The sequence below is a fragment of the Abrus precatorius genome, unplaced genomic scaffold, assembly GCF_003935025.1.
Source record: "Abrus precatorius isolate BTA unplaced genomic scaffold, Abrus_2018 Scaffold7, whole genome shotgun sequence".
NCBI lineage: Eukaryota > Viridiplantae > Streptophyta > Magnoliopsida > Fabales > Fabaceae > Abrus > Abrus precatorius.
In genome coordinates, this window is record NW_020874417.1 from 26,252,685 (window position 1) to 26,271,266 (window position 18,582).

Genomic DNA, 18,582 nt, shown 5'->3' on the forward strand with positions numbered 1-18,582 from the left:
GAAATTAAGAATTATATTTGGTTACATAAAAACTTATTCTGCACAACTACTATGCTTGTGTTTGAATTTATTGTGCGGACTGTGTAATTTCCTTCAACTGGGGGCCACTCGTGATGAGAAATTGTGTGTACATCACTAACAAATTTTAAAATGGCGTTCTCGTGCACAGAACTCTCACTAATATAAAATACACCTTCGGCAGAAACTGTTTCTGAGACCAGACCAAACTACATGACTAAACAACTTAGTTTATCACTTTATCATTATATCAAAACAAAACTATGGTACAAAAGAATTTGTAAGTTGTATAGCAGGTTAAGACAAATGGTTTCCAAAATAAAATGCTTGAGGATAAATTTTAGATGGCATAGCAAAACAGAGACTTGATACCAAATCCAGCAAGTTATCAAACCAATACGAATGCTAAGTCAGAGCTGTTCTCTGTTTCACATATGTAATATGAAGATTATAGTTCATAACGAATTGAACCGATTTTTAGAGCTCTGTTGGCATTCTAATCCCAAGCAAGTTTCTTAAAACTTGCATACAGAAGAAACAATTGCAATTGTTACTCAATCTGAATCTCTTGTGGAGCTGCCTCAGTTGCTGACTCTTCTGCATTGGTTTCTTCTTCGCTGATACCTGCAGCTTCCACAGTCCTATTAACCCATTCCTTGAGGGGCTCCTCATTCAAATCAAGCCTTAAAATACCCGCAAACATTCCACCCAAGAATGCCACTGGTTCCTGCAATTATAGCAATGACAAAAGTTGGGAAAAACACGTCAAAGTTTCAACACCAACGAACATCCTTGTGAGCAGAACGGAGTGCTTTAGCTTATTGTCTTGCAACAAAATACAATTTAACTATATCTTGGGAGACAAGGTAACAAGTTTTCAAGTTAGCAGCACACACAAAAATATTCTTTCCCTTTTTCTGGATAAAAACAGAGTAAAATCACTAAAATGTTTACCCATGAATTGAGCAGGAACTAGTTACTTTGTCAAATAAATTGCATTTCAGCTCCATCATAAAATTTACTCAAGCACAGGAGACAAGTCTAAGGAGGCATAGCATGCATATGCAATATTACAAATAACTAAGATTATAGCTGCTAGTTCAGCTGGGAGTAACTACTTAAAAAAAGTACAAAATTGAGCACTGAAAAGTCTCTGCCCTCTACTTGCGGACATATATCTAAAACAGAAGAACTACATTTAAAGATCACAAGTGTTGGTAAAAGATAAATGTAATTAATAGGGAAACTTCAAACAAGTATTTTCACTGAAGAACAAAATTGACAGATAATTTTTACTCAAATATCACCCACCAGCAGTTTTATCTGTTGATAATTCAGTTGGTTATGAAACAGTAAAAAGAGTGTTTCGACAATGGACAATAATTAGCTTAACCTGACTTCTAAAGTTGGCAAACAATGTCACATGACACGACTATCTGGAACAGCATGCTAATATTTTAATCATACCATATAGTCCCACCAATCAATCATAGAGATTGAAAAAATATCAATGAATCTCCTCAATGGGACAACATATTACATTTGTGATTAGTTCAATAATGATAAATTTGAATCAAACAATTGGGATTAAGTTTCTTTAGAGATTCTTGAATTCCAAGTGGCTACAGTATCTAGAAATCTAGATTCCCTACTATGTAACCTACCCCCTTGGGGCTTCAAAGTGAGATAAGATGTACAACGTAAGCACAGCTTGAAACCCCAAACATATACTACAGGGCTACCATATGGTATCAATGGATACTTCTCATCTTCATTTGAAAGATCTTGCACAGCTTTGAATTTTACGAGCAGATACACCCTTACTGGCTCACTTTAAAGTCAATTTCACTTCAGAAAAGATTTTTCCATTGCGTATATACTACACTACAGATGAAACAATAAAAGGGGTAATTGAGACCAGTGTCATGAGATGCTGCCAATCAGAGTATAGATTGATGAGGCAAATTTAAGATGAACAAGATTTTACTTTGGTTTTCTATAATCAAAAGTAAAAAGATTAATTACTGCAGATCTCACCCGCATACTTTTATGCTAAAATTTCAGTACCCAGAAACAAAAGAAGCTGTCCACATAATTAAAGAGATGATTCGCGTATAAAAAAGAATACCTTGAGAGCTTCTTTGGCGATGGGGTCTTGTGCAGGATTAAAGAAAAACGCTTTAACCCCATTTGCAGGGGCATTAAAACCCATGCTTTTGCTCATTCCTCCTATCCGTGGCCGTGATAATAACCTAACTTCTTGCTTCAATTTGCACTGTTAAGTGTGAAATTCATGAATTAGATACACAATTAGAGAGGAAACGAAGATTGAAGTAGAATCATAACGAACCCGAGTGCATGGCATTGGCAGTGGAAGAGGAGAATTCAAGAAGGACGTAGTCATAGCTAGGCTAAGCTTCCTGGGTTCCAACACACACGAATCCAACAGCTAGCTACGTAAGGGCCAATTATCTCCATTACGGAAATTAATTTTCGTAAAATAATTAATAATATCAAAATTTCGTTAACATATATTAATACAAATTATTTTAAATTTATTTCTTAAAAATATTAATTCTAATTTATCTAAAAATTATGACGCATGTATATTGTGTTTGACAATTATAAATTTTTTAACTTAAAAATTCTCTGGAATAAAATAAAACATAAAAAACATTTATAAAAAATATATGTTTTTTTTTAATAAATAAAATACAAGAAACTATAACTTCCATTTAATGCCTTTCATTATATAGGTGCCTTTAAAATATAATTATATTTTAATAATTAAATTAATTGATTACTAATTAATTTTAAATAATAAAAATAAAAATTAATATGAAATACACGTGTTTAACTTAAAAAGAAAGAAGATACTGTTAACAATCAAACACAAAATTTGCATTAAATTAAATTATTTTCTTTCTCTGGTTTTATTAAATGGAACATTAGTAGAAGTATCAAAGAAAATTTTTATGGTCTGGATCTAAGAAACGTAAGCCCAAACCGAGAAGTTGAACGACCGCGTTAGTAACAATTTGGTGTTGTAATCATTGAGAAAAAAAATTAAAAAATTATCGCTGGTTCTACTGTTAAAACATAGAAGAAGAAAAGTAGTTCTCAAGTCAAAATATTTTAGTTTTTAAATTATTAAAATGTTTTAATTTATAAAATGATATTCAATTTAATTTTTTAATAAAAATAATATATATATATATATATATATATATATATATATATTATAAAATCAGGGGCTAATAAAACCTTTGAATATCCCAATGATTAAAATATCCAACTTATACGATCTCGAAGACAAGATTGAAAGTTTAGTCAAAGGGATGAACACAAACAGAGGAATCAGACACAGGTATTTATGATGATAAAGATTGGGGTATATTGAAATAAATAGAAGATCTCAAATTGAAATGAGCAGTCAACACATTTCACCACGTGCCCAACGTTGCGCATTTCATAAATCCACGTGTCCCACTCAGGTCGAATCCCTATTTGGGTGATAAGCCGTGGCACTCCACATTTCAGTCATGCATGCAAATGCAAATGACCCCTTCTTCTAAGCTTAAAAAGTTTCTCACCCTTCAAATCAAGCTTATGGAAAAAGAAGTAGCTCTTGTATTAAGTGAAGAATCATCTTGGCATTTGTGTTAGCTCTTTCAAGTTTCAACTGGATCGGGGTCAACAACGCCTTGAAAGACCTACTGGGTCTTTGACAATATCTTTTAGCAATCCAACACCAACCCCAAGAGAAAGTGAAAAAGAAAGGTTTGTTGGGATGGCAACTCGAAGATATGCGATTGGAAGGTTGGATGAGGCTAACCACCCAGATTCCATGAGAGCTACCTTAGCTGAATTCCTCTCCACTTGCATCTTTGTCTTTGTTGGAGAAGGCTCTGCACTTGCTCTCCGTCAGTACCATACTTAAAACCTCTCTCCTTACTTACATTAATTACATGTCCATACTTAGCAACTAAATTTATGGTAAATATATGTGCATGCGTGCTATGAATATGCTATTTTATGTATATATGTTGGTGGTGCATGATGAGTGTGTGATTTAATTGTGGGGTTGTAGGCAAGATTTACAAGGATCCAGGTGCATCAGCTGGTGATTTAGTAGTGCTTGCACTAGCTCATGCTTTTGCTCTATTTGCTGCTATTTCTGGTAGCATGCATGTTTCTGGTGGACATGTCAACCCTGCCGTCACTTTTGGTGCTCTCCTTGGTGGCAGGATCTCTGTCCTTGGAGCCCTTTATTATTGGGTTGCTCAACTTCTGGGTTCTATAGTGGCTGCCCTCTTGTTGAGGCTTGTGACTAACAACATGGTATGCTACGTCAAATCCCACCTTTAACCTTTCCTTCTATTTCTATGATCCCATCCATGCATCAATAGTAGAGATATGAAGTTACTCAACTAAACTTCAATTTACCCATCCATTTTTAAGATTCCAAAATTTAGATTGTGGTTGATTATAAATTATTATCTTTGGCTTCATTGGTTGTATGTAAATTAAGGATGAAAACATCATCTCTATTGAGATTTTTCGGATAAAATTCCTCTGGAAAGTGAAAGTATAATAAAAATACAAGTAATGAGTAATGACTAACTATATTGCGGTTGGCTATTGTAGAGACCAGAGGCGTTCAATGTGTCGGTGGGTCTTGGAGCGTTTCATGGCCTTATTCTTGAGATTGTCTTGACGTTTGGTCTAATGTACACAGTGTATGCTACTGCTATTGATCCTAAAAGGGGTAACATAGGTACAATTGCACCCTTAGCCATTGCACTTGTCGTTGGGGCAAACATCCTGGTGGGTGGGCCCTTTGATGGAGCATGCATGAACCCTGCTCGGGCTTTTGGGCCTGCCTTGGTGGGCTGGAGATGGAACTACCATTGGATCTACTGGGTGGGTCCATTGCTTGGGGCAGCCTTGGCAGCACTCTTATACGAATACATTATGGTCCCAATTGAGCCTCCTCATCATCACCAACCTTTGGCTGCTGGGGATTACTAGTTCATTTTTGTATTATGAAGTGTGTGTAAGCCTACGGATCCTCTTTTTCTTGTCACCTTCCCCCTTTACCTCTTAAGCTTATGAGTGTGTGTATGCATTTCTTTTTGTTTGCTGGTTTGCAATATCAACATTCAAAACTTCTTCAAGTGTGGAGATGTTGTCCTCTGTATATATTCAATAAACTGTGCTTTCTCCACTTGTACGTTGAATTAGTTTTATTGTTCAAAATTCACAATCATCACGACTACTGTTGTTTTTATTTTTCAATTGTGTATTTTTTTAATATGTATTTTAAAAATACATTTTAAATATAAAGAGAATAGCTGCCTCTTTTTGTTTTATAGGAAACATGGATTCTCCTCTTGAGAAATGAAACTTTGTCCATTAATTTATATTTTGAGAATAAAGAAAAGTAATATTCTTTACTTTATAATTGACAATATTGTTAAAAAGAAATTAATTTATAAGAGCTTTTAGAAATATTCTAAAAATATAGAATTATAATAAAATCCTTGCCCCTCAGTAGATATTGGTAAGATGTTTTTTTAAATAAGTATATTTTTTAAGTTGTTTAATTTGATTAATTTTTACCCAAGTACAATATTTACAATCAATAAAGAGAAGTACTCTTCGTTGGGTGAATGTTCTAGATTGAAACCAAGACCCAAAAAAGCATTGATCTAGAGACATTTAGAAACCGTTTTGTGGGAAAATTACCATTTTTGTTTTAATGTCTCTAAAAAATTATAAAAAAGTTATTTTCCAAAAATCTAATCCAAAAACATTTATGACACGCTTAGAAAAGTTTCTGTAGAATTAATTTATTTTTATCATATAATTAACCGCTTAACTTAAAAATCAAGTGTTTAATTAAGCCTGTGAAAATAATTTATCTTGTTGTAAGCATTTCTCACTTTATTGGATTAAATATTTAAAACATGAACTCTCATATTGAAATAAAACTTGGTTAATCTTTTCTACCCAAACAGCCCCAAGTCAATCTTTGATATTCTCAAATTCTATCGCCCAAATTAATGGTCAATTTTGGTCTTTCCATCTTGCAAGACTTCATATCTCAAAAAGGAAAATTTAACACCGGGTGTCGTTGACCCAAAAAAAATAAAGCCGTGTTTGTTTTTTAGGTTTAACTTTAATTTATTTTTTTCGATTTTGATTTATTATTAAATTATTTTATGTTTTAAAATTTTATTTATTATTATGTTATTTTTAATTTTATAAATTTAAGTAAGTAGTAGTTTAAAAATTGAAATGAAATTCATTAAAAAAATAAAAAATAAAAAATAGAAAAATGATTAAAAAGATAAAATTATAAAAGAAAATAAATTATTCATAAAAATATATTTAATTGAAAAATAAAATTTCAAAATATATTTAAAATATAAATTATATAATATATCACTTTTGTTGCGGTATGCTGCCCTCTAATTCGGATATAGGATACCTATTAGAGTTGCTCACAGATGGAAGTTCAATAAGAAGTAATAATAAATTGTTTAGGGCATAACGAATAATTTTTTTATCTGAGGGGCAATAAAAGTGTTAAGATACCACTTAAGGTCTTTGAAAATATTCAAAAATCAGTAAATTTTTCGAGATTATACGAATGTTATCAAATTCAAATATTTTTAAAACTAAAAAAAATAAATGTTTTAAATTTAATCACTTCTGTAAATTTAAAAAATGAATGCTTTTATTATTAATAATAAATTTTATATTATATCAAACATAATTAAAGAGACAAATTTCTTAAAATTAAATAATAAATTATAAAAAATAAAATACAATTATTCTCTTTATCTTTATTAATATGGCATGTTAAATTTACAAATTAAATTTAAATACATAGTCTAAAAGAGGAAGATATCTTCAATTTAATATAGTATATCAAAATCCAAAAAAAATAAAGTAAAATTTAAATTTAACATAAAAGATATACTTCAAATTAATATAAAATGATAAAAAATTAAATAATTATGAAAGATAATATAAATTAACATTATGAGAAAGAGAATAATTGTGCAAAACATTCTTACCATCGTGAAAATGTTCACTACAAAAAATACGCGAAATACAAACAAATTTTTCAAAGTTTATAGATAAAATCGACTCATCTATAATTTCTGCATTGGTAAATCAATATAACATTTTTAAATTTGTTTATTTGTCATTTTGTTTATTTAATTTTATTTTTTTATTTGTCATTTTGTTTATTTTTCTATTGAACAAATTTGAGATTCTTTGAATCACAAGACAATGTATTCACATTGGTACAACTTTGAAAAGTTGGAGGTGACAAAAGGAATGAAAATAAGTTCTCAAGTAGGATACAATTAAGAGTGTGTCTTGAGGGTGCTTATCATGTGCTAGAATCAACAATGTATATTAGTGATATAAGGTCAACTATTAGGCAGTTTTGGAAGCTTTGGAAGCAAACAATTGGAATACTTGAAGTGAGAATTTTGAGTGCTACAGGGCTCCAACATATGAAGACAAATAATGGTAAAAGGCCAACAAATGCTTATTATGTGGCCAAGTATGAATAGAAGTGAGAGAGAACTAGAACAATCACTAAGAGCTTTTATCCAAAATGGAATGAGATATACATAAGGGTCTATTCTACATCAAAAATAAAAAAATTAAACTGATTAAAAGTTAGAGTATCATACTAGGAATACAATGATATAATTTATTTTCTAAATAAATACTCCAACCACTCACAATGACAAAGAACTAGAAATGGTAGAGAGAGGGGGAGATGAGAGAGACATGCAAAAATGAAAATTGAGGAGGAAGAAGAAAGAAAAGTGAGGTATTGATCTATTTCGCATGTTATAGACGAATTTTTCTGTCTGTAACTGATTTAATAAAACATAGTGTTTAAATACCCTATTTACAGATAAAGTTTTTCATCTGTAATTTTCACTTAATATTTTGCGCTTTAGTTTCAAATTATAGACAAATTTTTCTGTTTGTAATGTCAGTCTGTAAGATTTTATAAACGAATTTTTTGTTGTCTATAAACAGTTATATGAAAGGTCAAAAATATGTTTCAAAATACAGACAAAACAATTTATCTGTAAAAAAATTCATCTATAAATTACTGACGAATTTTTCTATTTGTAATATCAGTCTAGAACATTACACGCCAAAAGGCGGGCTTTTTACAAACAAATTTTACAAATGAAAAAAATTATGTGTAATTTATAAATGAATTTTTTCAATTTTTTTTTTCTAACTTTTCATCTGTTTAAAAAAACTCAGTGTATTCTAGTAATGGTTTTCTTTCAAGAATGGGGACTAATATTGTTATAAGTTAGACAATAAAATTTATTGTTTATAAATAATTATTAGAAAAAATTAGTTATTCTAATATTTGATTTTTTCAACTGAACTATTAAATTAAATTTTTAAAATAGATTGAGTTTACATAATTCATATAAATAAAACATTAATTAGTAATTTATCAAATAATGTTTTATATTTAATATGTATTTTAAATATAATTAAATTTTAATTATAAAATTATATGTTTACAAACATTTAATTTATTTAAAATTTAATATACATTATCAATATAAACATATTAGTTATTCAACAATTAGAATGACAAAATTCAGTTAGTAACAAAAATTACATAATCAATTTATGTTATATAACTATAGTTAAATATTTATATCCTTTTATAATATTTCTTTTTCAAATTACATAATATGGATATGTAATATCTCTTATAATATATAAATTAAAAAAATGTTATATATAATTATACTATCTTAAGTTTTATGTGATGTTAATAAAGTTGCTTTTTACTCTATTTAAAATTAAATAATATATACTAAATTTATTTTATAAATATTTTAAAAATTTCCCACATAACCAAGATTAATTATACTCGTAAATAAAATATAAAATCTAAATTTTGACAATGATATAAAAAGTGAATGTGTACTAGCAAAAAAAAAAAAAGTTAATGTGTAATTTCAATACGTGTAATTATCTTATCATGCATTTTGTGTAATATTTTATTCCAATACGTGTAAATAAGGGAAATATTTTTATATAAATAAATATTTTTTAAATGGAAAATAATTTTTTTAAAGTTATTATTATTTTTACATAATTAATTAAAAGTAATTTATAAGAATGAGTGGTGCAATATATTAATACGTTAGAAATGAAAAAATTGTACATCCAATTTATTTGAATATAAAATATGCACTAATAAGTATCTTTTAGACTATATCAATACTTCCTCGACTACGTCTACTACTATCTTGATCAATAATATACTTGAATTTTGGAGTCTAGTTTATCCTTTCATTTTACCTTTATATATATATATATATATATATATATATATATATATAGAGAGAGAGAGAGAGAGAGAGAGAGAGGTAAATATTAAATTATTCTAATTACTTAAATATATATGCTTGTTACAGAATTTGCATTTACAATAAGTGAAAATGAACGCTAATTGCAATAAGTCAATAACAATAAGCTATATTCTCTTTCTTGTACCCTTTAGCTTAGTTGCTTACCACATTGGAAAACATTAACATAAAAGTTCTTCAATTGGCCCGTTTTGATTCAAAAGCACATTTTGACAAACATTTTACATTTATATTTGTCTTAGTATATGGCAATGCATTATTCATTCTCAGGTTGTTATCTCTAAGTGCGAATGGTTAGTCAAATTGGTAATGAAATGTATGATTAGTACTGTTCATTTGAATGTCAAACAATTGACATCATATTTGACACTGTATCCAGTTGTTATCTCTCATTTGACTTTTTTTGTGTAATCTCAAAAATATTCTCCAAAATCAAAGGAGATAACAAAAGTTGTCCCACTTCTGATGTACAATTTTTTTTTCCAAATTACTATTCCATTTGCTCTTTCCCTCCAAGTTGCCACAAACTGCATTGTTTATAATTAATAGCTTTTTCAAAAATAGGGGATGGGAAGACCCAGCAACTTGAGCTAAGAGTGTGGGAAATAGTTGGAGAACAACGGGAGATATTGAGGATAACTGGAAAAGGTAAGCATGAATGATACATTTCACATTCATTATTTTACTGAACACTAGACAAAGATATGGCTGAAGAGTGGCTTGTTTCGGTTTAACATAATAATTTGAGCTAAAGAAAGTACCAACCTCTCAATTTCCATACTGTGAACGGATTCACATTTACTACTTCTGCAGTATGACTTCCATAGCAGATGCAAATGACCGATGGGCTTCTTATGCTGGACCTGGAGGATGGAATGGTAATTAGTTAACCTTGTTACATAGTTGAATATTGTTAAGTATACCACAGCAGTTCAGAATATTGCAAAAAATATTGATGATATGAAAATTGGAAATTAATATCCTGATATATGGCTTTGTTTTTTAGCATCTTAGATCCTGATATGCTAGAAGTTGGAAATGGAGGCATGACCACAGAAGAATATCGTGCCCATTTCAGTATATGGGCTTTAGCTAAGGTACCATGAAACAAACGTAGATATCTGCTATTGACACATTGCCATATATCATAAAGTCCTTTCAGGAAAATGTAGTTTGCTGCTTACTATTTTCTTGTGTATAAATAGGCTTCTTTATAAGCAACCTGAGGAGTTATTGGTGGTGATATTCGAGCAATGGACAACACCACATATGAACTGTGATAAGCAACCTGGAAGTTATTGCAGTGAACCTAGGCATGAACAGGAAAAAAACATTTTAGATTTTCATAACAGACAAAATATTTAATTTCTTCAACAGAGAAAGATTTAAAACTTCTAATCTTCTTGTATTGCAGACAAACTTGGAGTTCAAGGAAAGAACGTGAAAAACAACAAAGGTTTGGAGGTAATATCCTGTTACTCTTTCATATTTCACTTAAAAACTCAGATACTGTTACTGAACTCTCTTGAAGTGCATTTATCTCAGCTAATTTAATCTTACACACACAAATAGAGTATCTACAATATACATGTGCAAAATATATGTCAGATTTCTCAACCACAGCCTCTTGATAGATTTGTAACGGGGCTGGTTTGGGCAGGTCCTCTTCATGGTAAGAAGGTAGCAGTGATCTTATGGAATAGAAGTTCAAAAAATGCAACGGTGACTGCAACCTGGTCTGACATTGACCTAGAACCAGGGACTATAGTTGATGCAAGAGATTTATGGAAGGTATGATATATATACTTATTTTATTCTGAACAGTGCAGAGCATTTCTGATTTCCATGGTTTTGACTTTTGATAATGTGTAATGATTTCAGCAGCACTCAACACAAACATTGGTTTCGGGAGAAATATCTGTTGAATTAGATTCACATGCTTGTAAGATGCATCTCCTCACTCCCAAGAGGTCTAAATTTCCAGTGGCAGAGAGGTAGATGAAGAAGAGGAATCAGGTTTCAACTTACGAAAACCTTACTGGTAAACCATTCAACGTTCCAAAATGGGAACGACAATTAAAGGAACAGGATATTATTCTTCAATAGCAGCAAAGATAAGTATAAATGTACATAACATTGTGCTTCTAGCTGTATTTGCGATTCCTCTCAATTTCAATGAAATAAGTGTTTCAGATCTCTATATCCAAAAATCCATCATTTCTGAACTCTGCTTGCTATATGAGATGTTGATACTTCCAAAAGAAGTGCATTATTAAGCCATAGTGCTTTTGTGGTTTCTTACAGAGTTGACATTATTTCTATAACTTTCACAGCTACCAAACTTGCAATTGTATATATGGTTATAGATAGTTTTGTTTGAGTACTACCCACTTAAACTCGGTTTCGACCGAACTATGAAGAACCCTCCTAACAGTTAAGAGTAAAGATGAAGTAGAAGAGGAATATTCATTTCATGGTTAATGGTTTAAACTTCAAACCTAACTCTACGATTCGTTTGATAATTCAAGTCGGACGACGCAGTTGTTCAATAACAAAGGCATTAATAGAAACGGTATGCAAAATAATAAAAAAAATATCTCAAATATAAGACTGGGCATGAATCAATAGTACTGATATTAAACAAATTTTCTGATGTCCCTGTGGCTACGGCAAATTTACAACACTACATTAATTAACAATTTTTATTGCGCTAGGATCATGAGTGTAATCTAGCTGCATTCTAATTTTGATCATCTAAGCATTCAGAAAGTACAAACCGCATTTAGTGAACAATATCTGATACCCCACATTCTGCTGTTGTATGGATAGTTTGTCTTTCAGAAGTTCAACAGATCATAAACATTTTGTAATTTACTTGGTTTCTATTTCTTACGGTCCCCGCATCTTCTCGACAATGTGTCTGCTCTTTTCTTCAATGTGGCGCCTTTTCTCTTCCAATTTCTCGCTCATCTTCTTGCCCAAATCAAGCATCCTTTCCCTTCTACCCATTTTCTTTGGCAGTCCATCTTCCTGTTCAATAGAATGATTTGGTTTCTCCAGCACACTTTTGTGCTGTGCTTGGAACTCCGAATTATTCTCCATATTTTGTTCATTAGTTTCAAGTTGCTTGTCATTCTGTAACAATGGTGTCCTAAATTCTTTCAAATCTTTAGTTTCCTGAGGTTTGTCATTCACTAACAAAGGTGTTGTCAGCTCTTCCAGACTCCTGCTGCTTTCTAGTGTTACTGAATTAGAACTTAATGGAAGTGCTAGAGAATCTGAAGATTTGCTTTCTGGACTAGATTCGGTACTCTCTGGATTTTGTTTTTTGTGCTCCGGATCATTGCTTGAGCTGCTTGCAGTAGCTTCCAACCTAGCTTTCACTCCAACAGAAGGTTGATTATTGGAATCAATTGAAGTGGAAGTCCCATTTCCAAATTCTTGCTTAATCCATATAAATGGAGCAACATTCCGAGGAACCCAATCATCCTTTTCTGCTAACATCCATGGGATGCATACACTTTCACAATTTGGGAGCACTAAAGTTTCCCGAATTGCTGTCTGCAGGAGCAAAATTAAATTCAGTTTGCAAGTGAAAGCCACTCTTATTTATTCTAAAAAGAAGAGTTTAAACAGATAAAAAAAGTAAAAGATATTAACCAAGCCAGAATTCTGTGGCTACTCACTTGAGAGAAAGGTAGGACATTTATAATGAGAGTTTATAGGCACTCAAAAAGAAGTCAATATAAATTGGCAAATGGAGGGAGAAAAAAATTAAAGATCTTTGTATATAATTATTGATATTGATGATGATGTAAAATGTTCCTAAATAGTTAAAAAAACACATGTAAATGAACAAAATATTTCAAACTTGAAGTAATGAACAGCCGGGAAAGACTAGTCTATAGCTCAATTTCATTCATAAATTATAAATCAAATGGAAAGAGAGCTATCGTACCTTTAGCCTATTGAGCAGGAATAAAGCAAAGTGTCCACTAGTTATCTTATGTTCCCCAACAGACGACTCCAAGTTGAAATCAATGTCTGGCATTGATGTGAAACCATACCACAATTGATCAGAGGGAGGTGGCTTTATATGCAAGCGCAATGTCCCTCTGAGGGAAGCTACTTTTATTGCCAAAGAGAGAGGAACCTTTTGATAAAAAATGATCCGTTACTTGAGAGAATAAAACAACTTTAGCTGTTTATGAACTGATGACTACTTAGAAGGTAGAAACAAAGAAAAACAAAACATCTGCACATTATCAAATATTTGAACGGGCTCCTGTGTATGAATCGATAAAAAAAATACTCAAAGACAACATTTGGAATATCCTGAGTGGCTTTGAAAACTGTCAAATCCAAAAAGAGGTTAGGCACCACACATGCAGAACCAAAAAGAGGGAAAATAAAGATAACATACAGAATCAGAGTCAAAACATATATATATATATATATATATAGCGGAAATGTATAATGGTTTCAGTTCTAACAAAGCCTCTCAAACTCTTAATCACATTCCTACTTTACAGTAGAATATTCATTTATCCTTGAGGTTGATTTTCCAACGGGGTAATGAAAATATTTTATCCAGGGTATAAGTGTCTGGATAACAAAGTGGAGATATTGGTCTGACAAGAAGTTATAATAGAAAAATTGAGTATAATTTCTAACACTGGAGATGGAGAGGCCACAGGTAGGTTGGTGTAATATACTCAAAGGTCCACAAACAGATTAGAACCATACAACAATATCATGCACCAAAATATGTGATGGCAAAAAATTAGAACTTAGTTGAACTATAATGATGTGTGCAAGTCATACCTACCTGCTATTTAACCCAGAAAAAAAAGGAAAAGAGAGGGATACACCCATTTAATACAACCAAATGACAATATTAAAATAGCCAAACTCCAATAGTGTAAAAACATACTGCAAAATGTGAAGTAGAATGTGGGAAGAAACAACCAATGGAATAAAGGAGGGAATAGTAAACAGATGGTACCTGTGAAACCTGTTTGGCAACAGAATTTAATATAGATTTCCATCTTGATCCATTATTTAAAGAAGACACAGTGCTCTTAAACACATCTGCTTAGAGAAAAATAAGATAAACATCACAATAACAATCTAAATGCTTTATATAATACTATCTAGGTATGACAATACTTCCTCCTCCACATGTTGGAATTTACTCTTTAAGGAGACAAGCAGAGGTAGAAAAACCATTAAGGTATTCTTTGGGAAAATAAGAGAAGGGAGGGGGAGCACAAATGTGAAAATTACACAATTTCTTTGCCGTTGTTGTAATTGGAAAAACTTGTGAACTCATAAAAAGAATCAAAGATAGTAAATTACAGGATTTGGAAGCCCCTGCCCATAATCTCCATCTACCTGTAAACTTAGAAAGTGGTTTGACCCTAGGTGGCAAGCACATTGGAAATCCTCTAAGGCAATCAATTAAGTTCAAGTGGGATTTCAGGAAGAATGAAAAAGGGCATAAAATGATTGGGTTTGATAGGACTCAAAAGGCAAAGACAGAGTTCACAAATACTTGGAATTGATAGGACTCTCAGAGAAAGTGCATAAATAATTGGGTTTGATAGGATTAATTTACTAACCTGAGTTCCCATCACCATATTCTTTTTGCTCTAGTAAATCATTTGTTCTTTCTGCAAAATTTAATTGCTTTCCAATATATTCAAAACCTTCAAGAAGATCTGATGGGACAGCTCCAGCATTGTTTGGCTGTGGATTTGAGTCCTGTGTCCCTGCCTGGAGCTCTAGTTCACGAACCTCAAGCCTGGTTTCAATCTCTAATACAGCACCTCCAGAATATTCAATGTCAACTTCTAAGGCCCATACCTCACTCATTTCCATAGGAAGAACCCTCATTCCTGCAATACAAGGTGGAACATTCCCAATATTGATGTTGGTACAGATAACTTCACCAATATAACTGGGAGTTCTCATATTGGACAATGTTTTCTGCCAAAAAGGAAAAAAAAAACATTTATCTCATAGAAATCATAATGAAATGAAGTTTTCTGTGGGAAGTTCTTGTAAACAAAATGATGTAATCAATATTTATTTCATAAAAACCATAATGAAGTGAAGTTGGGTTCACAAGTAAAGGGCAGGGGGAAAATCATGTTCAAAAGAATAATCACCCCTCCAATTCAAACAAATGTTGCAATCAACTAATTCTTTCTTCTATAACTTTCAAAAAACTCTGATAATGGGTTAACTTCCTTTTGAACTGCTAGATATAGTCAGATATTAAATTTACCAAATCAGTTAAGGTTACAAAATTAATCTTTAGAGTGACTTGGAAGGATAGCAGCTTCTATATTCTTAATGTTTTTAAGCTTAACAGATTCCAGCTTGTACTACTAAACTTGGGTTTTAGGAATTACAAGCAATGAAAGAGGTTAAAGAAAGATATAACAGCTGTTATCGTGTTTCCAACATGAATAAGCAAATATTATCGTTTTAAATAAATAATATAGATAGGTGGCAGGAATTTGATACCTCGACAAAATGATAAGCTTCTTCACAAAAAACAAAAAAAAAAACACACACACACAATAAAACTAACACTCAAAGCAAACGAGTAAACATCAAATGCGAAAAGCTTGAACCTGAATCCTTGCTTGCATGGATCTCTTTAACTGCTCATTGCCTTTAGCATCAAAAAAGAGCCGGGAAATCATCAAATTCCAACATAACGTTCCTTCATCAATACCAAACTTTTCATCAGCTTCTGCATCAGAGCTGACAGAGTTAAGACTCTGACTTCCTGAATGACATGACTTTGAAGGTAATGGTGGAACATCATCTACTGAGCAATTTTTAAGAACTTTTGATGTTGAAGTAGTCTTCAACAATCTAGTGGCCAAAATTGCATCTTGGCAAGCACGAAGCTTCTCGGTGTTCTTCTTCATCTCATGGCCTGACAGTGAGGTCCAAGTTGATATATTTTCCAAACCAACTCGGGAAGTTCTTTTAGCAAACTTTTTCAAAAATTGACGAACCTTCGAGGACGAACCATCAGGTCTACTAGCTCTTTCTATGGCCTCAATATTTGATCCCACCGATGGTTTCATAAAAGAATGGTATAAAGAATTTAAGGATGTCAGATAACTATGAAACTCTTCATGCAACTGGGTAGCCTGTTTAACTTTTTCTTTTTTATCACATGAAGTCAGATAGAGAGCCTTACACCATGCTTCCTTCTCCCATGAAGTTTCAAGATATATGTAAATAATTTTGCTTCCATTGTATATGACAGAGGTCTTGCTTTCCACTTTGATGGGAAACTTTTTTGCCCTATAAGATTCATCCCCAACACCAATCAAATAAGAACTTGAAGCATATCTTCCTCAATAAATGACCCATAGTCAAAATTAAATTTTATCTTTCCAATATTATTTTACTTATAATACCCAAAATCCAACATATCACAAGTTACCTTATTCAAGAGTATGCAAGGCACAAAGGAAACGGGATTTCTCCTTGTAAAATTTAATATCAGGGAAGCTCTAACAAATGAACCCATTTTTTTACATTCTCTAAGCTGCAAGTCATAAATAAGAGGAACAGTGACTCTAACATAACCAATTTAGGATTGGGATTTCTGCAAATTGTAATACTGCTCAAGGATAACAGCAGCAGTGATTTCACATGAATAACAGTTTCATATTCAAATAAATTCTACAATGGCAAGGCAGTAGTAGAAGGAGCTGAGAACAAAATATCCTCTATGGTAATTCTAGCCACCTGTTAGAGAATTTTGCCACTTCTTTTACTCACATTCCCACTAGAAAGGGTCATACATATATGCATGCGCCACTAGGACAAAAAGCAGTAGTAATAGAAGTAGAAAACATGAGGGAAGTGGCGAGAGGAAAAAATAAATAAAACAAAAAGGAGGAAGAAGAATGCACATGAAATTCACCTAATAAATCACATTACCATTTTCTTGAAGAAAGGATTGATGCTGACACAGCTTGAACTGTGCAGCCCTTGAGTTCAATAGTTGTGCTCAAACCATCAGAGCCTCTCAGAATTAGCGATTGACCCTTCATTTGTCCATACATTTTAACAGGGGAAACCTCCAAGAGCTCCTTTTTTCTTTTTTGTTCTCTTGATGGTTCTGGAATTTTTCCTGATTCTAGAACCCAAACCACACCCTGAAAATCAAAGCAAATGAAGAATCCCAAAATTTAAGGTAAAAAAATAAATTAATCAGACCTAATCAAATAGTAGTTAGTTTTTGGGAAACCAACCTTTATCCAAAGAAACCTTTTAAAAGTGTAACCTTCTGATTTAAACATAACAGAACCATTGGTTTTTTGCCACACTTCATACAAGACATTGTTTTTCAAAGTTTTCAACCATTCTTTCAGTATGATCGCTCTAACTAATCAAATATACGAACCATACCATAAAGTTCTTTCAGCAGCCCAAAATTACATTTCTAGAAAGCTCATTGACTAATAATTTCCATTATAAATAAATTATTTTAAAAACACAATAATCTCTACCATGAGCATGACTATATCCAACCACATTATGTTGAGTTTGGGCGTTTCAAATTCTGAAGCCACACAAAATCCATTAGTGCTAACCTGCTTTTTAAACGCAAAGTCAAGAGACTGTTGGGGATCAAGCAGTGACTGTGTAATAGCGAAATGGGTTTGGGAAGAGAGGGTGGCTTCGTCATGCTTGATCTTGTGCCGCAACCGTTTCATGATCCATAACAGTCCCAGAGCTTCTGCAGCAACAATGGCCACCACTCCGAGACCGAAACCCAGTAGAATCGAACCCATAGCCGTAACCATTTCAGACGTGTGTTTGAAAATGGGAAGGTTCGCATCAACGCGTACGAGTTAGTGTTTAAGAGTGCACGGAAAGGAAGCGCGTTGATGTGATGGAGACACCGTCAGAAGCTATTATTCAACTATCATCAAATCTAAATGATTTCATGGATTTTGTTTATCCTGTTAAGTGAGAATCATATTTTTATATGAAAATAAAAATAATAATTTAAATTATAATGTTTTCTTTCAACATGTAATAAAAAATATACAATAAATATTTTAATTAAATATTATAA

General features: G+C 32.0%; 3 protein-coding genes and 1 pseudogene across 3 annotated transcripts; 2 read left to right on the top strand and 2 right to left on the bottom strand.

Moving 5' to 3' along the window:
* Window positions 1-368: 368 nt before the first annotated feature.
* On the bottom strand, window positions 369-2,512 carry LOC113873409 (UPF0426 protein At1g28150, chloroplastic). Its single transcript, XM_027511514.1, has 3 exons — window positions 2,369-2,512; window positions 2,147-2,293; window positions 369-745 (listed from the first exon to the last, which is right to left on the bottom strand). Exons 1-3 carry the CDS (start codon window positions 2,420-2,422, stop codon window positions 569-571), a joined length of 378 nt encoding a protein of 125 aa, XP_027367315.1. The 5' UTR covers window positions 2,423-2,512; the 3' UTR covers window positions 369-568.
* Window positions 2,513-3,808: 1,296 nt separating this feature from the next.
* Window positions 3,809-5,049, top strand: LOC113872631 (probable aquaporin TIP-type alpha). Its single transcript, XM_027510333.1, has 3 exons — window positions 3,809-3,941; window positions 4,109-4,359; window positions 4,666-5,049. Exons 1-3 carry the CDS (start codon window positions 3,809-3,811, stop codon window positions 5,047-5,049), a joined length of 768 nt encoding a protein of 255 aa, XP_027366134.1.
* Window positions 5,050-7,445: 2,396 nt separating this feature from the next.
* Window positions 7,446-11,462, top strand: LOC113871679 (annotated as a pseudogene).
* Window positions 11,463-12,042: 580 nt separating this feature from the next.
* LOC113872073 (testis-expressed protein 2-like) lies at window positions 12,043-18,463 on the bottom strand. Its single transcript, XM_027509314.1, has 7 exons — window positions 18,095-18,463; window positions 17,439-17,656; window positions 16,106-16,793; window positions 15,086-15,452; window positions 14,470-14,555; window positions 13,423-13,617; window positions 12,043-13,025 (listed from the first exon to the last, which is right to left on the bottom strand). The coding sequence occupies exons 1-7, from the start codon at window positions 18,305-18,307 to the stop codon at window positions 12,354-12,356; spliced, it is 2,439 nt and encodes an 812-aa protein (XP_027365115.1). The 5' UTR covers window positions 18,308-18,463; the 3' UTR covers window positions 12,043-12,353.
* Between the last annotated feature and the right edge of the window lie 119 nt (window positions 18,464-18,582).

Bases quoted from the DNA above. Each gene is read 5' to 3' on its own strand.
- LOC113873409 (XM_027511514.1), bottom strand. From the start codon at position 2,422: ATGACTACGTCCTTCTTGAATTCTCCTCTTCCACTGCCAATGCCATGC. The intron at 2,294-2,368 runs GTTCGTTATGAT...CACACTTAACAG, and splicing joins TGCCAATGCCATGCACTCGG to TGCAAATTGAAGCAAGAAGT. The intron at 746-2,146 runs GTATTCTTTTTT...CTATAATTGCAG, and splicing joins TCGCCAAAGAAGCTCTCAAG to GAACCAGTGGCATTCTTGGG.
- LOC113872631 (XM_027510333.1), top strand. From the start codon at position 3,809: ATGGCAACTCGAAGATATGCGATTGGAAGGTTGGATGAGGCTAACCAC. The intron at 3,942-4,108 runs GTCAGTACCATA...GTGGGGTTGTAG, and splicing joins AGGCTCTGCACTTGCTCTCC to GCAAGATTTACAAGGATCCA. The intron at 4,360-4,665 runs GTATGCTACGTC...TGGCTATTGTAG, and splicing joins GGCTTGTGACTAACAACATG to AGACCAGAGGCGTTCAATGT.
- LOC113872073 (XM_027509314.1), bottom strand. From the start codon at position 18,307: ATGGTTACGGCTATGGGTTCGATTCTACTGGGTTTCGGTCTCGGAGTG. The intron at 16,794-17,438 runs GTAATGTGATTT...TGAATCTTATAG, and splicing joins ATCCTTTCTTCAAGAAAATG to GGCAAAAAAGTTTCCCATCA. The intron at 13,026-13,422 runs GTACGATAGCTC...TTGCTCCTGCAG, and splicing joins TCCTGCTCAATAGGCTAAAG to ACAGCAATTCGGGAAACTTT.